Source organism: Phoenix dactylifera, chromosome 3, assembly GCF_051530095.1.
Source record: "Phoenix dactylifera cultivar Ajwa chromosome 3, Ajwa_hap1_PhDact_Kaust_v1.1, whole genome shotgun sequence".
Taxonomy (NCBI): domain Eukaryota; kingdom Viridiplantae; phylum Streptophyta; class Magnoliopsida; order Arecales; family Arecaceae; genus Phoenix; species Phoenix dactylifera.
Window position 1 is genome coordinate 37,621,551 of NC_143192.1, and position 21,542 is coordinate 37,643,092.

General features: G+C 40.4%; 1 protein-coding gene across 14 annotated transcripts in view; it reads right to left on the reverse strand.

Moving 5' to 3' along the window:
• LDA (limit dextrinase) overlaps positions 1 to 21,542 on the reverse strand; it is a 100,336-nt gene that overhangs the window by 12,042 nt on the left and 66,752 nt on the right. For 10 of the 14 annotated variants that reach the window (XR_016399878.1, XR_016399879.1, XR_016399877.1 and 7 more), the window contains 4 exons: positions 20,631 to 20,702; positions 17,984 to 18,040; positions 6,531 to 6,599; positions 6,183 to 6,239 (listed from right to left, as the gene is read on the reverse strand). Coding sequence is in view for 7 of the 14 variants with exons in the window: in XM_089929611.1 (XP_089785737.1) it covers positions 6,183 to 6,239; positions 6,531 to 6,599; positions 17,984 to 18,040; positions 20,631 to 20,702 (255 nt within the window). In the remaining 7 variants the exon portion in view is untranslated. The remainder of the gene's footprint in view (positions 1 to 6,182; positions 6,240 to 6,530; positions 6,600 to 17,983; positions 18,041 to 20,630; positions 20,703 to 21,542) is intronic. The other 4 variants (XR_016399881.1, XM_089929612.1, XM_089929609.1 and 1 more) reach the window with 2 other exon arrangements.

Genomic DNA, 21,542 nt, shown 5'->3' on the forward strand with positions numbered 1-21,542 from the left:
AGCATTAAAGAGGCATTAAAGACCTAATTTTTATTAAGGGCATAATAGGAATTATACTTAACTTTCCTAGGAAAGTGGATGGTCAACCAAACATAAGCACTTTGGAAATTTGTCACTTTCCCATGGTTAACCAAACATGCCAAAAGTACTTTCCTAGGTATCCTCTTCCTAGGAATCTGATTCCCAGGAATCATATTCCTAGGAGGGAAAATACTTCCCGCGAACCAAACGAGCCCAAAAGGGAAAGGGGGAAAGAAAATTAGAGATGATCTTTCCTTTTTAAATTTTCTTTATGTTCTTTTTTTTGTTTCAAATAAAAAATCTCTCCATTCCTAAAACCAAAATAGTAAAAACATCTATAACTTGAGAAAATGGAAGGCTAATAGGCAGTATGTTATGTTGTAAGGCATGTGTTTAGTCCCATACTGGTTATACAAGGCTAATGAACCTTAAAAAAAAACCTTCTAGCTTAGCCTCTTTGGGAGAAGTCCTAGACTATTACAAATAGTACTAGAGTAGACTAACCCACGATCCATCTAGACTAGGAGATGCTATAGCATTGGCCCTTTTGGATCTGACCATGAGCTGATTGTGGTATGCGATTGTGTTTGACATGTGATTCTACTTGAGATTGAACCCTTAGCCTGGCAAGAATACTAGGGTTTAAACAAGGGGAGTATGAGAGAACCCATGCAAGCATGTGTTTAGTTCGAAATCGGCTATGTAGCATGAAGATCTTGAATACTTATACATGGTTAAGGAACTCAAAGAAATACCTTCTGGCTAGCTAGTTTGTGTGAGGTCCTGATTTGATACATCTTATGTACCAATCCTTTTTAGTTAAAAATCTCTCATGTACATTTTTGGTAGTGAAGAGTGGGAGTTTAAGAGTGAAGAGGGTCACTTATGAATTAAGAGTGCAGAAGAGAAGCAACAAATTTTTTTTTATAATGTATCCATGTAATCTTTGTCTGTTTTTTCTTGCTCCTATTTATCTAATATGCTATTAAACTCAATCTATTATTTCCCCTTCACTTATTATCAAAGATCTTCTAATAGAATTTATCATCATATATCTTCAATTTACTCACGTAGATGAGAGGGGAAAGTGCAACGGAGCTCAGGGCATTCTTAGGCAAGAATGGTAGAGGCTGGAGGGCAGGGTCTGCTGAACCGACCTGTACCGGTCGGTTCAGCCCGAACCGGACCGGTACCGACTGGAACCGGTCCGGTTCCAGTGTGTAAATCGGTTCCGACCCAATATGGGTCGGAACCGATGGTTTCGAGCACCATACCGGTGCGAACCGAGGCGGTTCGCACCGGTACATGCTCGAACCGGTGCGAACCGCTCGGTTCGCACCGGTACATGATCGAACCGGTGCGAACCGAGCCGGTTCGGTGCTGGCAATGAGGTGCCAGCGCTGTGGCACTATGATAGTGCCACAACGCTGGTTCAAAGTGCCTCTGGCAGAGGCACTTTGAAAGTGCCGCACTTTCAGGCACTTTGAAAGTGCCACAGTGGCACTTTCAAAGTGCCGTTTTGTGCGGCACTTTGAGCTTTCAAAGTGCCGTTTTGTGCGGCACTTTGAGCTTTCAAAGTGCCGTTTTATGCGGCACTTTGAAAGCGGGAGGTTTAAATTGCCGCTTTGTGCGGCAATGCGACCGAAAGTGCCGCTTTGTGCGGCACTTCGCGCGGCACTTCGAAAGTGCCGCGCTGTGGCTCACAGTGGCACTTTTCAAAGTGCCACAGTGACCCAACGGTTGGCTATAAAAGCCAACCGAATGCTGAAGGCTGAAGCCACAAGTGCATCAGCTTAAGTGAAGGAAAGGCAAAGAGAAAGGAGGAGGAAAAGAAGAGAAAGGAAAAGACAAAGGCATGAAAAAAAATTAGAAAGGTCGGAGAGCGTCGTTTTTCTTGAAGAAAAATCCAGCAAAAACAAAATAAGGTAAAATTCCCCTACATTGTTTTTTTAATATTTCATTTAAATTGCTTTAAAAAATTAAGTCAAAAATTGCCAAAAATTAGGAAATGATTCAATGATTCCATTTCATTTTGAAATTTTTATATGTTGTTGATATATAATTTAATTTAATTGTCAAAAATTAGGAAATGATTCAATGATTCAATGACATTAACTTTTTTTTACAGAATTTATATAATTTATAATTTAATTAATAAATTTAAAAATTAATTTTTAATTACAAAAAAATAAAAATTGAAAAAAATTAATGTGGTCGTAGGAATGGAGCCATCAAGGAGAGGGCAACCCCAAGAGCGTAATATTGGCTGGGAGCATGGGAAGATGCTCGGTGAACGTCACCAGTTTCAGTGCAATTACTGCCACAAGTGCTTCAAAGGAGGAGGAGTAATCAGATTAAAGCAGCACTTAGCCGGTAATTCTCGTGAGATATCTGCATGCTCGGAGTGCCCACCGACCATCCGTCAGCTGATGAGGAAAAACCTCGCTGAGATCAAAGCAGCCAAGGAGAGGGCTGCCAAGCAGAAAGCGGAGGTGGAACGCCAAGCTGCAGAAGCACCTTCCTATCACTTGATGGAGTCACAGGAGGCCGAGGGTCCAGATGAGGAGGAGGCACAGATCCAGGCTGCCATGCGGGCGAGTCTGGATGATCGATGGCAGCAGGAGGAGGTGGCGAGGCATCGGGCTCAATTTGGCCCTCGTTTTTTGAGTCGGGCGCCGATTCTGGTGGAAGCAGACAAGATCCAGAGTTTCAAAGGACAACATCAGTCAGGGAGGGCGAGGGCAGAGGACGTAGCCGGATTGCATCTATCCTGGATGGTTTTGGTAGCCGAAAGAAGTCTTCCGGAGGGATTCCACCAGGTGCGTCAATCCATGATGTAGATCCGCATGCCTTCCCCAGAAGAGATTCGAAGCAGCAAAGAGTAGACACAATGTGGAAGAAAGAGAAGAAGAAGGATATGTGGCGAGCTATTGGATCCTGATTCCACTTCAGCCACATTCCAGCAAATGCTGCAGACAATACATACTACAAGTCTGCCATTTCTGCCATACAGACTGCCGGTCCCGGTGTTGATCCTCCAGGTCCGAGGGACATCTACGGTGAGCTTCTTGACAACAATAAGGAAGAGCTAGAGAATTGGATTGGTTCATATAAAAGCAAGTGGCCCACATATGGGCTCACTCTGATGTGTGATGGTTGGACCGGTCCGACAAAGCGGGCCATCATCAACTTTCTGACATACTGTGATACGAAGACCTTCTTCCACAAGTCAGTTGATGCTTCGGATAAGGTGCACAACGCCTCATACATCCTCAGACTTATGGAGGAGGTGATTGATCAGATTGGAGAGGAGAATATCGTGCAGGTCGTCACTGATAACGGACCGCAATATAAGTTGGCCGGGCAGGTCTTGATGGAGCGGCGACCACAAATTTTCTGGACCCCATGTGCTGCACATTGCATCGACCTCATCCTGATGGATATTGGAAAGATCCGTAGGGTGCAACATACGGTGGAGATAGCCCAATGCATCACCAGGTATATTTATAGCCATACTTGGGTTCTTTCATTAATGAGAAGGTATGCAGGGGGAGAAATTCTTAGACCAGGAGTCACACGGTTTGCTACGAATTACATTGCACTTGATAGCCTTATCGAGAAGAAAGGAGCCCTACGTCAGATGTTTGTTAGTCCCGAGTGGCAGGAAAGTAGATATGCCCAGGCCGGCACTGAAGGAAGCAGGATGGAAGACTTGGTAAGCAGGCAGTCATTCTGGCAGCGGGCCAATGCGATAGTCAAGGCTATCAAACCATTATATGAAGTGCTGCGGGCCGTGGATAGCGAGAGGTATCCCCAGATGGGCTTTTTGTATCACATGATGGAGAAGGCAAAGGCTCAGATCATGGAGGCAGATGTAGCCCATGCCCAGGAGTACATCGACATCATTGAGCGGCGGTGGGGAGCCCAAATGGGTAGGAAATTGCATCTAGCAGGTAAGCGATAATATTGATAATTATACTGATTGATATATTTGTATAGTTATACTAAGATGGTGTCATCTATGTGCAGCATACTATCTGAATCCCCGGTTTCAGTACGAGAGTGGAATTGGTATGGATGATGAACTTCTTCATGCTCTGCGTAATGTTATTTATAAGATGGAGCCTGATCCAGAAGTCGCCGCGTTATGTATAGAAGAGGTAACTATGATTTAGTAACATATGTAAATATATCAGATCTTATATTATTGACATACTACAACAAGCTTCTTTCCACAGACCAAATTATTTAGAGAGGGTAGCCACAGCTTTGGACAGCGACCAGCTGTCGTGAGCAAGACAACTATGAATCCAGGTACAATACAAATCTGCAAGACATTTTTGCATCTGAATTATCTTCAACTATGAGGCCATCATATATATAAAATGTAATTATCTTTAATATTTTTGCAGCTGAATGGTGGATTCATTTTGGCGGATCCGCAAAAAATCTTAAGCGGATAGCTATCCGGATTCTCTCCCAAACGGTCTCCTCGACTGGCTGTGAGCGCAACTGGTCCACCTTCGGCCTCATCCACAGCAAAGGAACCGTTTGACACAAAAGCGCCTCAACGACTTAGTTTATGTGCACTACAATCTACGGTTGAGGCTAAAATGCATTCAAGAGAAAGTGGAGCTCAAGTATGCAGATCCCATCTATAGAACTTTTACAGATGATGATGATAATCCTATGCTCGACTGGCTTGCGGCCCAGCAGCAGGAGCCCGAGCTTGATGAGCCGGGATCACCTCGACGACCAGCCAGTATCATAGCCACCGAGGCTATAGTCGATCCACAGCAATGGGTTGAGCGCAACATTCCACGCACTCCTACAGCTGATATGACGTGGCTAGAGGGGAGCCAGTCACCGCATGACTGGTCCGATGCTCCCGTTCAGAGAGATGATCCTCTCATGCGAGGACGAGGACGCTCTACTACCCAGTCGACTCGATCAGGAGGGCGTCAATCCCAACAAACAAGAAAAGGAAAGGAAAGAGCCCCAATGGAGAGTGTCGAGGAGACTTGGACCAGCAGCGATGAAGATTCTGGTGGTGATGGATCTACTAGCCATGGAGGAAGTGGAGGACAGTATGGTACTAGTTATGAGACACAGCCGGAGGGAGGTTTTCGATACACCGGTGAGTCTCAGTTTACACATACTACACAAGATACGGACCACGGTAGGCCGTCTGATATAGGCCGGTCAGATACCATTGCATATCGAAGAAGAGCTCCTCGAGGTCGTTCAAGAGGCCAGGATGCAGCTGCAGATGACCTTCCATATGGAGTCGAATCCATTGATGTATCAAGTTCCGAGTCTTCCTATTATCCGCGGCCTCAGCCAGTCTATGGATATGGTGCATCAGAGTCATCTTCCGGTAGCTACTATCCTGCGCAGCCCGGAGGATCTTACGGATCGGATTTTAGTGCCGGCATATTCGGATGGGCCCCTTATCAAGACACCTCTCAGAGCCAGAGCTTCAGTGAGAGATCCGAGAGTTCTTATGATCCAACGCGCATTCCTCGAGGATTGAGCATACAAGACTACAATGCCGCTTGGTTAGAGAAATGGGTTGATCTGCCTCCATATTATGCTGATGATCCAGATATTGACGAGAAGCATCGCCATTCGACCCAATTTTAGATATTCGAGAGTGATTTAAACGTATGTAATTGATTGTATCTTAATTTGAAATTTTTTTATGTTCTTCATCTCATTATTTGAATCATTTGGAAGTAATAAGTTGCATCATCTAGTTTTAACCTTAAACCTAAACATAAAAACATCCAAAAAACTCCAAAAAAAAAAAAAACGACGATGGGTCGCTAAATGTACCCTATCGGTACGGTATCGGTTCGGCTCGGTTCGGCAACGGTACCATACCGATACCGGAGCCGACCGGTACGTCGGTACGATCGGTACCGCGAACCTTGCTGGAGGGTGACAAAAATGTGCTGACCTGGTGCCAACATGATAAAGTGTGGATCTAGAGAAGGATATTGTGCTAAGTAAAATTGGAAGACAATGATTTAATCTTATAAAATACTTCAAGGAAAATGACCAATACTTGATCATTTTAAGTGGCAAAAAATTTGAAATATATGGAATGAATAATGTGAGAATAGAGAACTATATATCAGAAAAATATAGTTTGAGTATACCTTCAAACTGATTATGTCGAACAAAGTTTCATTGTCATGTGCAGACACATAGTTGACCTGTTAACAAGCATAAGCCATATAAAGAGCTTTTAATTTTTAACATATTGATATTATTTCATTAATAGTGAACAGCATAAAATCCAAATCTTACCATAAATCCGTCGAGTATAGTTCAATATAACATTCAAATAGAAAAATTTATTCGATGCCCAAGATTAAGTGCATTCTTGACTCTTCCAGGAAATTATCAACAAGTGCAAACTGGAAGTACATCCTGCCTTTATGCTAATGGGTGATATCTGCTTGTGTCACTGTACAAGCTAACAATAGAGTACTTATAGTTCTTACTGTTTCTGTGGGGCTTAAAGCATATCCAACTGGTACTCCATCATGAGTCAGAACTTCAGATCCTTTCATCTGTTAACAGAAACTACCATATAAATAGAATGATTATATAAGGCCCCCTCCACTCTGTGGGTCAAAGACTACAGTTGCCACAAATATCCATAGAATGCAAAATGTACAAAGCAAATGAGAATCTTATTTAGAAACAGAACTTGTGAAGCCAACAAGCAAAGATTCTGGATTGAAGATAATTCTAATAAATCTACTAAAAACCATAAGGTAAAATAGTAGAAAGACAAAGGCACCCATCAATAATCAAATATTAAGGTGATGGAATTGATAACATATACAGTTTTAGTGCATAAATCACATTCTCATGTATTGGTGCCACTTGCATCTGACTGGTGTAATCTATTCTTGATGTATTGCAAGCTGATATAACTTTTTACACCCAGCTGTCCTGTTCAGACTCCTGAACAGCATCCAAAGCGGATCGTGCTAGTTACTCGCCATCTGGGAGTACAAGAGCATAACATGCAGGGTCCTTTATTTATGGGTCATTTCCACCCCACAAAACAACAATATCATCAGAGAGAAAGCCATGCATGTAATTTGGGACTTCAATTCTTGGTAGACACGCCTAAAGGATCTCAGCAAATTTTGCAGCTTGTTTGTATTTGCTTCAATGTAAAATGAAAAAAGAGATTGCACATATTATACAGTGCATGTTTTTAATCCATTTTGGAGCTGGTGGATCATCAGGTCGAATCTTCTTAGTAGGGTGCTCATAAGGTTCTGTGAGTTACTATCAGCTCAGGGTCGCTATTCTCTATTCAAGCTTTAGCTAATCAAACCAATGTTTAGTTTGTCTTCTTTTCTTTTTTTTTTTGCGCTTTACTTAGCTATATTTAAGACCTTTTAGGCAATTACTCAAATCTTACACATGCTAATAATTTAATATCATCTTTTTGCTGGATCATTATCGATATTTAGAACTATGCTTTTCTTCATCATACTCATCTCCCTAACATATATATTTCGCTCCCTGTATTGAGTGACTACTATCAGTCAACACTCAAGCCTTGAATCTTGAGGAATAACAGACAGCGATGTATGAATGGATCATCTTGAGCACCTACATGTACCACCACATCAGCTCCTTCAGGAGATTCAACTATGTATTTGGTTGAATTCTTGTCTATTTCAATGTCTTCAATGCAGATACACACATAGCTAATGGATGATGACATCGAATGTAATGATATCTTTCGAGTCTTCTCTTTGCCCTATGATTTATCATGCTTACACTGCTTACAACATTTGGTTTTCTCCAGATGGTGCAATTGCTAGACCATGAAACATGTAATTCTCCCATCTTTTATCCAAGCATCAATTTTTTATAATTTCAAGGTCATTTGGTTACATAACTGCATTTCCCCTTTTTAAACTACAATTCACCTCCTTAGACTAAAATTGTGATATTTTTTTGATCCTTGAAAAGATAAAAGGTCTGATTCCTACAGAGAAGGTTCGCCGAACCAGTACCAAAGGGCATTCTAGCAAACAACCGATTTGGCACGATAGATCCATATCGTACCATTCCAAGGTGTACCAACAAACAGAGAGCCAGAGAGGGAGGAGAGAGAGGAAAAGAGAGAGGGAGAGAGAGGGGAAAGAGAGAGGCCGAGAGAGAGGGAGGGAGGGCTCGGAAGGCCTCGTCGGAACAAGGCTCCCCCTTCCTCCCTCTATCTCTCTCTCAACCTCTCTCCCCCCTCCTCTGCCACAATCTCCCTCTCCCTCTCTCTCTTTCTTTTCCTCTCTCTCCATCTCCCTCTCCCTCCTATTCAAACCAAGGTAATCAACTATCTTGGTAACCGATCGGTTTAATTCGATACACCCCAAAGGCCCAAACCAACCAATTCAATATTGATGCAGAACAATATTCAAAATGGCAACTCAACCCGCGGAATCCACCAACGGGGTGTTGGAATCCACCAACAAAGACAATATGGAAGAAAAGTTCTATTCATTCAACAACCAATTGTTAACAAGCCCTACTAGCCTTTATATAGGCAGCATAACAAGAGCAAATCCCCAAAATACCCCTACAGAAGAAAAGACCCAAGTACCCCACAAATAAGCTCTCTCTCTCTCTCTCTTAATCTATCACCCAGCCAAAGTGTCATCGAGTGAGCTGCCCTCCTGCATCTGCGACTGTACACGTGCCTGAATGAAGATCTAGGACTAGTGTCTGTACCAACTCTCTCGGGGTGAGAGAAACTCGACTCCATCAAGCGAGACAGCGGGCGGCTCTGGTAGTGCTCCAAGAGATCTGGATCGATCTATTGTAGCTCCTCACGAGTAATCCACGTGCTATCAGACTCTGGACGGTTCCTCCATCGGACTAGGAAACATTGAATGCCTCTGTCAATAGTAGATATTATCTGTTCATCCAAAATAATATCTATCTTGTCCTTCCATGTGGGTTGAAAAGGAGAAGTGTGAGGATCAAAGGCAGGCATATCGGGTGGAGGCGGAGTTGGTGTGTCAAATGGGGCATCAGGGACAGGCAAAGGAGGTATGTAAGCAACTAAGTCCTCAATATCAAAAGTAGAACTAATGCCGTAATCAGGAGGGAGATCAATGACATATGCATTTGGGCCTACCCGTTTCAAGATTTGAAAAGATCCTGCACTATGAATCATAACATAGTCGCCAACATGAAATTCTTTAGCACGTTTATACAAATCAGCTTGTAGTTTATAACGAAGATTACTAGATTCAATTAGCCTACTGATCTCTTGATGCAATGAATGGACATGATGTGCAAATGCTTCGGCTGGCTCAGAGACTCTAGCATGCGGTGACATGGGAAGAAGGTGCAAAGATTTTCAAGCTCGAAATCTTTGAACAACCTCAAATGGTCTCATACCAATAGACCGATTAATGGAATTGTTGTATGCAAACTGAGCAATAGGAAGAACAAAGTCCCAGTTTCTGTTATGATCACCCACCAAATAGCGTAAAAGATTTTCCAAACTACGATTGACAACCTCCGTCTGACCGTCAGTTTGAGGGTGATAGGTGGTCGAGAAATTTAATTTCGTGCCCACCATGTGCCAAAGAGTTTTTCAGAAGTAGCTCATGAATCGAACATCTCGATCTGACACGATAGTTTTCAGCAAGCCATACAGCTTGACTATATGCTCAAAATATAACTTTGCAACATTTGAAGCGTCAGAGATTTTGGAACAGGAAATAAAGTGCGCCATTTTGGAAAAACGATTGCAACCACAAAGAGTCATGCTTGCGAAAGGTACGTGGCAAACCAAGTACAAAATCTATGCTCACGTCTTGCCAGAGGCAATCAGGCATTGGTAGTGGGGTACACAAGCCAGTGTTTTCCTTGCGATGCTTAGCCAACTAACATGTTCTACATTGTCCAATTAACTTGGCTACATCACATTTCAGACTCGGCTAGTAAAACTGGCGTTCAAATTTCTCGATGGTTTTATCCCGTCCAAAGTGACCAGAAAGGCCACCAACATGAATTTCCTATACAAGGAAGACACATATGGATGTACGAGGTATGCAGAGTTTGTTGGCCTTAAATTAGTATCCATCGCGAAGGGAATAGCTGTCAAGTGAGACATCAGTGTCATTTGATAAGGCGAGGTAAACTTCTCCAAAGTCAGGGCAGGACACGTAATCTTCCTAGCCTATCAAACCTAGTGACTTTAACACTTATGAGGGAGAGAAGATTAACCCGTTGGCTTAGCGCATCAGCTACTTTATTTTCGGACCCAGCTCGATTTCGGAGAACAAAAGTGTTTTTGTAAGAATTCAATCAAACGACCGTGTCGGGCATTGAGTTTCTTTTGACAATTGAGATACCGGAGGGCTTCATGGTCTAAGTACGAATTCATGTGGAAGCAAATAATGATGCCAATAGCGTAAAGTTTAATGACCGCATAGAACTCTTTGTCATACGTGGAATATCTTTATTAAGCGGCATTTAGCTTCTCGCTAAAGTAGGCGATAGGATGATGCTCTTGGCTGAGGATGCCACCTATCCCAATCCCTGAGGCGTCACACTCGACCTCGAATGCCTTAGAAAAATCAGGAAGGCGCATCACAGGGGCTTCCGTCATTCTTTTCTTGATTTCCGCAAATGCTCTAGTGGCCGACCGCGTCCACTAGAAGTTTCCCTTTTTGAGGCAGCCAGTAATCGAGGACATAATGGTACTGAACCCACAGACAAAACGCCGATAAAAAAAAGCAATCCATGAAAACTGTGGGCCTCATGGATGCTCGTCGGTTCAGGCCAATCAACAATCGCTTTGACCTTGTGGAGGTCAGCGCAGACTCCTTCAGATGATATAACAAAACCCAGAAAGATGACTGGATCGACAAGGAATGAGCACTTTTTCCTGTTGGCGTAGAGGTTGGCAGAACGGTGTGACAAACTTGTCAGAGGTAGTCCATGTGTTGCTCTCTCGACTAACTATAAATCAAGATGTCATCAAAATACACTACTAAGAACGTACCCGTGAATGGCCGGAGTACCTGTGTCATGACCCGCATAAATGTAATAGGGGCATTAGAAATCCCAAAAGGCATCACCCAACCATTCATACAATCCATCCTTAGTCTTGAATGCAGTTTTCCATTCATCGCCTGGTCGGATTCGAATTTGATGGTAGCCAATTTTTAAGTCAATCTTGGAAAAACTGTGGCTCCGGCCATCATATCTAGCATGTCGTCAAGCCGAGAAACTGGAAAACGATATTTAACCGTTATTCGATTTATAGCTCGACTATAAATACATATGACCCGTGCGCTGGCCTTGGACTTGTTTGACCGAATCTTCCTAAGTGACTTTTGGAAGGAGATGTTCTCACTTCAAGGCACCAATCTCAAGGCAAGCTCTTCATACCACCCCCAGACTGATGGACAAACGGAGGTTGTCAACCGTACCTTGGAGCAATATTTCGCTGTTTTTGCCACAACAAACAAAACCTTTGGTCAGAATTCCTGGTGTGGGCCAAATATTGGTACAACACTTCCTACCATTCGGCCATCAAAACAAGCCCCTACCAACTTGTCTACGGCCGCCCGCCACCAACCATGACTACCTACGAACCTGGCACAGCAAGGACTCATGAAGTGGAGCAACAACTGATCACTCGAGATGAGATGCTCGGCCATGCAAAGAGGGAACTCCAGATGGTTCCATCTTTCTTAGGTGTGAGCAATGCCGGAATAGCACAAGGACTCAAGCTTTCATGAATAAATTCTTTCTTTAATAACTCCTGTACCTGGCATTGCAACTCGACATGTTCGGTCGGACTCATCATATAGTGCGGCAAATTGGGAAGAGATGCTCCTGGGACTAGGTCAATAGCGTGTTGGATCTCACGCATAGGTGGTAGGTGGTCTAGAAGGTCCCGAGGGAAAACATCATGAAATTCGTCCAGTAACGGAACCACGTCTCCAGAAGGCTGGTCAATGCTGGTGCTTTCAACCTCGCGTGCGAACAAGGCAAACACAATGGACTCTTGGTTTGCCTCCCTTTCAAATTTCTTTGGACTTATGATATATAAACTTCTCTTACCAGATGCTTGTTTCTTGTTATCCTTGTTGGGTAGCCTAGGACGTAAGGGATTTAACGTGATTTTTGTGCCTTCAAAAATGAATGAGCATGAGTTCGAGCGTCCGAAGATGGTTGCATCGCGATCATAAAGCCAAGGGCGGCCCAAGATAATATGTCCGACGTCCATTGGAACAATGTCACACCAAATGTCCTCTGTAGACGAAAGAAAGCGGATAGGGACCGACACCGTTCGTTGATGGCGATTGAAGAAGTATCAACCCAAGATACCTTGTAAGAATTTGGATGAGGAACTGTTTTCAACCCCAGGCGGGACACAATGCTAGATGAAACCGCATTGATACAACTACCGCTATCGATAATCACTTTACAATTCTTGGTCCCGCACTTGATGTAGGTGTGGAAAATTGTATTGCGACACCAGTCATCGATCACGTTAGGTTGGGTTAAAGCACATCGGACGACTCCTAGAGTGGGCCGAATGCATTCGTCAGGATGGGCCCGCTGAGTATCGTCGTCGTCGCTTTCCTGCTCGTCATCGGGATCGGGTTCATAGACTTGTTCTTCGATGACATCGTCATCAAGTATGTTCTCCTATTCCCCAAGATAGAGTGTCTTGCGCAGGTAGTTTAATGCCACGTGCCCCACTTGTTTACATCTGTAACATTGTCGGGGTCGGTTGATGGCATGTTGTCAGGCATTGGTCCTTTGCCTTTATCTCGGGTAGTAGGCAACACATTTTTATTGGGCTTATGGAATGTCATTGTGGTTTGAGGTCTGGCTCCAGATGGAACAAAGGGTGAAGGAGTCCGACTAGCAGGTCGTCGTGCCAGTTGTTGTTTTGTCATCAATTCATAATTTAGGACAAAAGAGTAGGCCTAGTCTAACGAAGTTCTCACGAAGAACCAACTCTCGCCTAATGTCCTCATTAATACTGCGCCGGAAACGACTCAATGTCATTCTTTTGTCTTCGACGACATCGCACCTCATCATGAATTCCTCAAACTGGATGGCCCGCGTCCCGGGCGGACAGGGCACGCGGCCTAGGCGCCACGCGCGGACAGGGGTGCGGCCTGGGCGCCGCGCGGGCCATCCAGGGCCGCGCGCAGTCAGGGCGCCTACAAAAATGAGTATCTTTTATTACTTTATAGATTTTCAATAATTAAAGGTTATATTTTAGACATCTTGGTGTTTCGTCCCATAATGGAAGTTCTTCAACCCCTAAAAACATGGTGCAGATAATTTTTATTTTGAATAAGGCTTTACAAGTTTATGTTTTCCAATCCCTAAATTTTTAGAATTATCCTCCACTATTTCCCTTCTAAGGACCAAAAACCTCATAAAAAGATTTCAACTCTCAATATTTAGAACTATTGAATGAAGAAAATGGTCAAAACATGATTTTGAAATGAAAACCTGTAGACACAGCTTTAAAATCAATAAGAACATTTTTATTAAGTATATTATGAACCAAATGCATACAAATGTTGTAGTTCTTTAACTTGGTGATGGTTTATATGGGTTAGCATCGCCTTCATTAAACCTGTCCGATAGTAACTTATGGCAATCAACTTAAGGAGGAACTTATTCATGTTCTAAGGCAGGAAGATAGACTTGCAGCATCATTACCTTTTCCTTGTTCCACGAAACATTAGCTATGATTTGTTATTCATACCACAGGTGAACCTCACCCAAGTTTCTAGTGGAGTAACTGGAAAAAGTTCAAAGAATAAGCAATGAGTTTGCAATTGAATTTTGAAATTCAAGTGATGCCAAAAGTCTAGATTTCTTGAATCTCGTAGAAGAGGTCAGAAGTCATGTATCAATCTTTATAAATCTAATCTTATATCCTTTCATATACTGCCACAAAGATATCACGTATCCTCCTCTCTGTCATCCATAGAAACTTTTCCTAGTTGATTCCATGCGGTCTAGAAGAATGTGGCATTTTAAGAGACGGAAATTCATAAACCATGACAAAAGAATGTAGGAAACAGAATATAGCACTCTTCCATGAGAGAAACATGCCAATGAGTGCACAAATGTAGATTCTCAAACAGTTGCTTGACGAAGCTGTTGGAACACTGAAGCACCCTTTATGGTAACAAATGTCAAGCACAAAGATATAGCATTTAACTATTTTTAGACCTTTTCTACTATGTCTATGCTTAATTCCCTTCAAGCCATGATCTCAACTAATGCTAATTTGAATTGGCCACTGTACTACCTAAACTTAAAGAATGATCTAAGCACCCTTTGTAGCAAGACTCATGCATAAAGTCCATGAACAATTAGAATTTAACAATTTTGAAACATTTTCAAATATGACTATGCTTAATTCCATGAGTTATGATCCCAAGTTCCCAACCATGGTTCGCCATACTAGCCCGAACCGGGCGGTATGGGGCACACCGGTACGGGCCAATACGGGGCATATCGTACCATACCGCTTCGGTACTGGTACCCGATACGGGTGGGTACATACATTCAATACGCCAAAAGGATCCCATACCATACCATACTGACACAGTGCTAATGTGGCACCAGTACGGGGTCCGGTACCGAGACGACGAACCTTGATACTAACTGAAGCTAATTTGAGTTGGTCATTATGATTGGTGTTCTGCAGGAGATTTATTAAAAGGATTTATATGATACACCTCCTAGGTTTTGTTGTTGTGGAGTTACAGTAAGTTGAAGAGTTCAATCCATGGATTAGAAAACCTGAGGTCTTGAGAAGAGACATAACAAGATCAAGGAGTTGAAGGTGTTTCTTGGAAAGCACTTTAATATTATCATTTAGGTAATGGAAATAACATATAGAAGTGGCTCCCATTAATGACCCAACGACAAACTAGGCACTTAATACATGTCTCAGCCCACATACATCTTTAGCAAAGTTGTCTGTAAATGCATGAATATGTAACTTATGCAACTATGATTTTACTAGTACATCCATTAATGACCAGCAGGATTTTGCTGGGTCAGTACTGAGGTCACCACAACGCCCATTCATTTTTTCTTACATGCGCATCAACACCTGAAGTTAAATCCTTGTTCAGGAACAAGAAAGACAAGTTTATTTAAATTTAAATTTAGAAAAAGAAAAAAGAGAGATTATTTCTTTTATCATAAAAACTTTTGTACCATCTTCTATTTGATGTCATCTTTGATTCATTTAAATTTATCAAACTCAACCATACGTAAAAGAGTCTGTTGAAGAAATTTGATGGCAAGGATGGCTTTAACAAATCCATAGATGAAATGTAGGTTTACCATTGTAATATTTGACATAATGTACATACTACATATTGTCAAATAGTAATTCCGAATTCGTAGCATGGAACAATGCCATTATGTATCCTAGCAGGCCAGCATAGAAAACAGTTTCCGCAATGAAAATAGAAGGTAGGCATTTTATGTCAACCGTTTGATTAGAAAATGGTACACCCTATCTTGCATTGCCTGTCATTTGGCTATATAATTGCTGAGGCTGGACTTCTTTTAGATCTTACTGCTACAATTCTCTTTGATGTATCCTCAATTAGACATTTTGTTTGCTTATAATTTAGATCTTTGCTGCATAAACACATTTCATGATTTATCACTATTTATGACTTCAATCCACAAAATCTGTTTTCCAGATTTATAGCCTTTACTCACGACTGTTCATATTATCAAGACTCAAGAGTCGTATCATGACATGAAGTTGCCAGTTGTCCAAATTACCAGGTTCCTATTGGCTACAGGAAGGTCAAAACTTGCTGCAATGATCACTATTTTAAAAGACAGCCTGCCCAAAGCTGGTGCTTCAGCAATTTGCCTCATGTTTGAGTACACAAGATGAGATCGATTTATAATTAAATTGGATGTTGCCAAGTTGATATTTACGATTCATTTCGTATGTCTTATTTGGTATATCATCTTTCCAAAATATAATCATTAATTTTTATAACTTATTTCTTGAGCTGCTTGACCTCTGAGCATCCACCTCAGCACTAGATGCCCCCCAGGAGCCCATCTGCCACTTGTAGTCTTTTAAAACAATGGTAATGGCTTTGTTAAGAGTTAAAAACTTAAAATGCTCCTCAGTTTTCTACAGACTACACAAACTCACTTTTATGTAAGATGGCTGTTATTTGGTCTCTATATCATATGGATATCTGGACAATTTCTCTCCATGAAAGCTTTGAAAGTCTCAGTACAAATTCTTGGTCTTCAACTATGATGAGATTCCTGCTTTGCATTATGCAATTCTAAAACGCATATCCTAATGCATCACAACTGAGCTTTTGGAAGCCAGAGGAGAAAAGAGACAGGCAAGAGAAAGGGATCTTATTTCAGGAACAATAACTTTTATGTCCCTTATAATTTGAAGTGGCACAAGGTATCCTTGTGCGAAGAGGGAGTGGCTGGGGAATGGGTTAGACATTGTGATTGATGATCACTTTTTATCAGCCTCGGTCATTTATGGAGAATGTCTGATCTCATAGTTGGGGTATCTAAACCTATACTTAGATCATTGATATTCAAAGTGATATTTGTATGTGAGCAACATACGATTTTCCACAAACAAATGAAATATATTAGTATTGATGGACACTATTTATAATCATTTCCTATTAATGGTTCTGACTAGAGCTGATCACGGGCCTTCTGGCCCGCCCAGCCCGGCCCGAAATTTTTCGGGCTTGGGCATTAAAAAAAGGCCCATGGGTCGGGCCTGGGCAAGAAAAGCGGCCCGACCAAAAAAATCGGGCCGGGCCTGGTCGGGCCATTCTGGCCCATTTCCAGATTCCAAACAAAGAAAAAATCGGGCATGTCGGGTCGGGCCTATCGGATCGGGCTGGGCTAGATGGGCCTAGAACCAAATTTATAAAGTCGGATCAGGCCTGGACAAAAATTTAAGCCCGACAGTCGGGCCGGGCCAGGCCTGGGCATAGCCATCGGGCCTAATTTCTGCTGTAGAGCCCGGCTCGAGCCCGGCCCGGCCCGGGTTTTGATCAGCTCTGGCTCTGACAGACCTGCATCTATTTGATTGACAAGAAAGCAAACTCCAGTAGAAGTTTCACACTATCTCACACTCTCAGTTTTCATGGGCAGACCATAATGTAAAAAGTATCGATTTCTAATAAGCTTGATAGATTCAAATCAAAAGTTTGTAGTGGACACAAATAACATACATTGTATTATCATGAATAAGTGCATTATAACTTATAGAAGCAGTAAATGTAGGAAATCACACCCTAGCTGTGAAGTTTGTTTGTGTTGCATTCATACAACATATTTTCCTCATGGTTCAACTAGGAAAAAGATAGGACAAAAAAGGGTTTTCTTCTTGTGTATCCTCATAAATATCTGAAATTACGTGTATACCCTTGCAAATTTACTATTTATATATATACCCTTCAATTTTTTTCTTCTTTTGCATGTGTACTGTTATAAATATCTGAAATTACATAGCAAATTTACTATTTATACGTATATCTTTATAAATTATTTCTTTTTGCGTGTATAGCCTTATATATATTTTTTGCATGTATACCCTTAATAAGGGAAGACGTGCAAAAAGAAATAATTTATAAAGGTATACATGCCAATAGTAAATTTGCAAGGGTATACATGTAATTTCAAATATTTATATGGATATATATGCAAAAAGAAATAATTATAGAAGGTATACATGCAAAATGTAAATTTGAGAAGATATACACACAATTTCATATATTTATAAGGATATACATGTTAGCCCGCCTCCCAAGGAAAGGAAGGGTTTCAGTAAAGATTGCACAGAAAAAAGAACAAAATAAAGTTTATCAAAAGAATCTACTGCATCAGCTCTTACAGCTTTTCCTTCATGATTTGTAAGAACAAAGTCTCTCAAATTAGCTGCTAATCCAACCTGAAACATTAGCAATTAATAATTTCCAGTCAACAATAACTTATAAAAACTAAAATAGATAGCAAAATGGGAAATGCAGTCAACAAAATGCTGGTAACCATAAGCATAAACATAATTATTATTCCTTTATCCCATACATAGGACACATAAATCTGATTTAGAAATCATTTTCTATCATTCCTTCCAGGTAAGGGTTATATCCATTGCAATGCAACTCGCTATAAAGCAATTCTCTCAAGTTTCAACCATTGTTTGTTGTACTATAGTTCAGTACTGGTACTCGATACATGTGGCATACCGACACTTATTACACCAAAAAAATTCTATACCATACCGTACTGACACTGTGCTAGTGTAGCACCGATACAAGGTCCGGTACCGAAACGGCGAACCTTGCTTCAATATGTGTTTCGTACCGGTTTTCTTTCGGTATGGTACAGTACGGCACATATGGGGCGGTACGGCAGATCTTGACTTAAATCCTTAGCAAGATAGATTTCCAATCTTTATCATTCTCTAATACCAAGATTGTGCCCAAAAGGTGTTCAACTTTTCTTCTTGGTAAATAAAGCTTGAATGTATTTGGAAAAGGTACCAAGCATTTCATCAGTAGGAATCTAGTATTATTTCAATTGTTAATTCTAAGATATATGCTTTAAGTAGATCATTGATTCTAACTTGTCTAGCTCGTGTTAGAAATATGCATGTCCTTGACCTTAGCATGAATAGAAAACCACAACTCAAACACTAAAATCAGTTCTCTTGCCTTGTTTTTTGCAAAAGCATTGCACTAGGAAAAGAAAACATAATTAAAAAAAAAATCTAAAACTAGAATTTGGGGGCTAAAATATGCGATATAGAGGGCATCTTTGGTGTATCTATGTACACCCATCGATAACCTTTGTCAGTAGGATACTTGGTAACACATGCATTATACCCATCCTTAATCGGTACAAGTGAAATTCAAATCCAACTTGTATTTATTTGTATGCTTCTTAGTTTTTCTAGGATTTCGCCCAAAGAACAACCAAAAAGGCATTTGGGCCACTAAATCTTCTCCGACGGATCTCCAGATTGTCAATAAAGAAAGCATAACTCTACTTAATGATCAGAATATAGATCTTATAACACATTATCAAGCTAAATGTTCTCAAGATTTATATATCAAGCATGATAAAAAATTGTGAATGTATAACTTTACTAGAAGGCAACATTTTTCAAAGATAGCTTGCATGTAACACCTGAGTTGGACCAATAATAATAGATTAAATCTACACCTTTCTCCAATTTTGCAAATGCCTCCTAGGGATTTCAACATCAATATTTCCCCCTACATGCCTCATCTCTTTAGTTGAAAATATTTATCAAAAAACTAGTAAATGAACGCTATTGGTGTTTTTCTCATGAATCAAAAGACTTACATATTCAATTCTAATTATTCGAATATATGTAGATTAAGAAAATGATTTATTATTTGGTTGAACATTTATTCTTTTATTGTTGTCATCTCTATTATGATTGCTGTTTTCTCATGCATCTGTATACAAAATGATCTTATTTTTATTCAAAGACAGCCAAAAGTTCATGCAAGCATAAGAGATGTTGCCAAAGTTGCAAAACTATCCTCTGCTTATTCCACCAACTTCGGGTTTGTTCATGATTGACATCGATCACCACCACCATATATGCAAACCCGGGTGAGGAGCTTGAAAAGAGGCAAGCGAAAAGAAAGACTAAATGTAAGTGGCTCTCGAGAATATGTATATTGGTTCTTATGATTGTTGAAACAAAATTTGTAAAACTAACCATAAAGATATTGATCTTTTAGTATATAAAAACACTTCAAATTTTTGAATAAGGTAATTATTCTTTGGCAATATCCATATCTAGCAAGAATTGACAAGTATTTCCTTATATAGTTTCAAAATGTAGTTCAAGAAGATAAAGTTAAAAAATTCAACTCTGCAGTCAATGGTATAATGTTGCACTCAAACCATAGGACCCTTTTATCTTTTAATTAGCAAAATTTTAACTGCAATCTTTTATTGAACATGTGCAATTATAATGAAAAGTGAATTTTATATTTAAACAGAAAATACCATGTGTTTCAGCATTTCATGGCAGTGTTTTGGTTGATGTCTTGCAAATAGCAACTTGGAAAACACCTATCGTCGGTTTCCTCCAATAAGGTGATGATATTTCTTATTTGAAGAAAATTTGTTCGCCAATATTTATTAAAAAGTGGAGATTTTGTGTCATTATCAATACTGAAAGCATTAAGCTAATCAAAGGAAAGTATGGTAGTATTATTAGTTAGATTGAAATAAAAATGAAGGACAATGCTACTTTCTGGATGCTCATATAGAAATTTTGTGCAGGCTATGAATCTTCAATTTTCAAGCTCATATGGCAATCACTTTTCTTGGGTCTGACGCCATACAACAGCAGATGGCATGACCTTATGAAGTTAATGCTTTACGGAAGATCCATTTCCTGCATAGAAATTTCTAAGCAAGTTTTCAGAAGAAAACATTGTCTAAGAGTTAATATTCAAAAGTTACAGGACTTCAAAACTATCAAAGCAAGCAACCTGGATGTGGTCTGCTGATGCTGAAAGCATTCTGTCTGTGACAGATTTATCACCATGGTCATACCCATTAGGCTACATAAAAAGAAAAGAAAAAACATTAGGTTTTAAATGATCTAGATGAAAGCATTCTTTCTGTGACAGATTTATTACCATGATCATACCCCTTGGGCAACAGAAAAAGAAAATAAAGAAACATCGGATTGTAAATGATCTAGTAAAAAGCTATCCTTCAAATATATTTGACATTATGAATACGTAAGTGTTTGAGTACTCCAAGAAACAAATGTTTGAACGTAAATCATTCACAGACATAAAATAAAAACAAATGTGAGATATCTGCACAAGATGCTTCATACATTACAAATTTTGATATTGGTGTGTCTACGTAACCAAGTCTTCTGAAATGGGAACAGTCAAATCCCTTAATGGTGTTGGACTGCATGTATATATGGTCTACCACTCTACCTTCTTTAGCTTTTCATCCCCAATAAGATGTCCTTACTATTACAGCACTAGCTTCTCAATTTCCCAACAAAACAAGTCCCAGATTGTTGTCCATGACCCTCGTACACGAATCTTGAGATATCAACACAAAAATTTATTGAAAGCCATCTTGACAAGTAGATTTTCACCAAAGAAAAACTAGAACACAACTTGAGCACCATAGTAACTTGAAAGCCCACTGGAATCCACCAAAACCTTGCAGCCATTTATGAAGCATGGACACAAATATGGGATATGGATACGACATAATAGGGATTAGTTAATATGACAAATCTGAAAAAAATACGATATGATACAACTAGGATGTGCCAATGAATATACATGTTCTTTATGCATAACTGCACATATACATATACACATATATATACATATTTATGTACATAACAAGCATCCATAAAGCATAGTAAA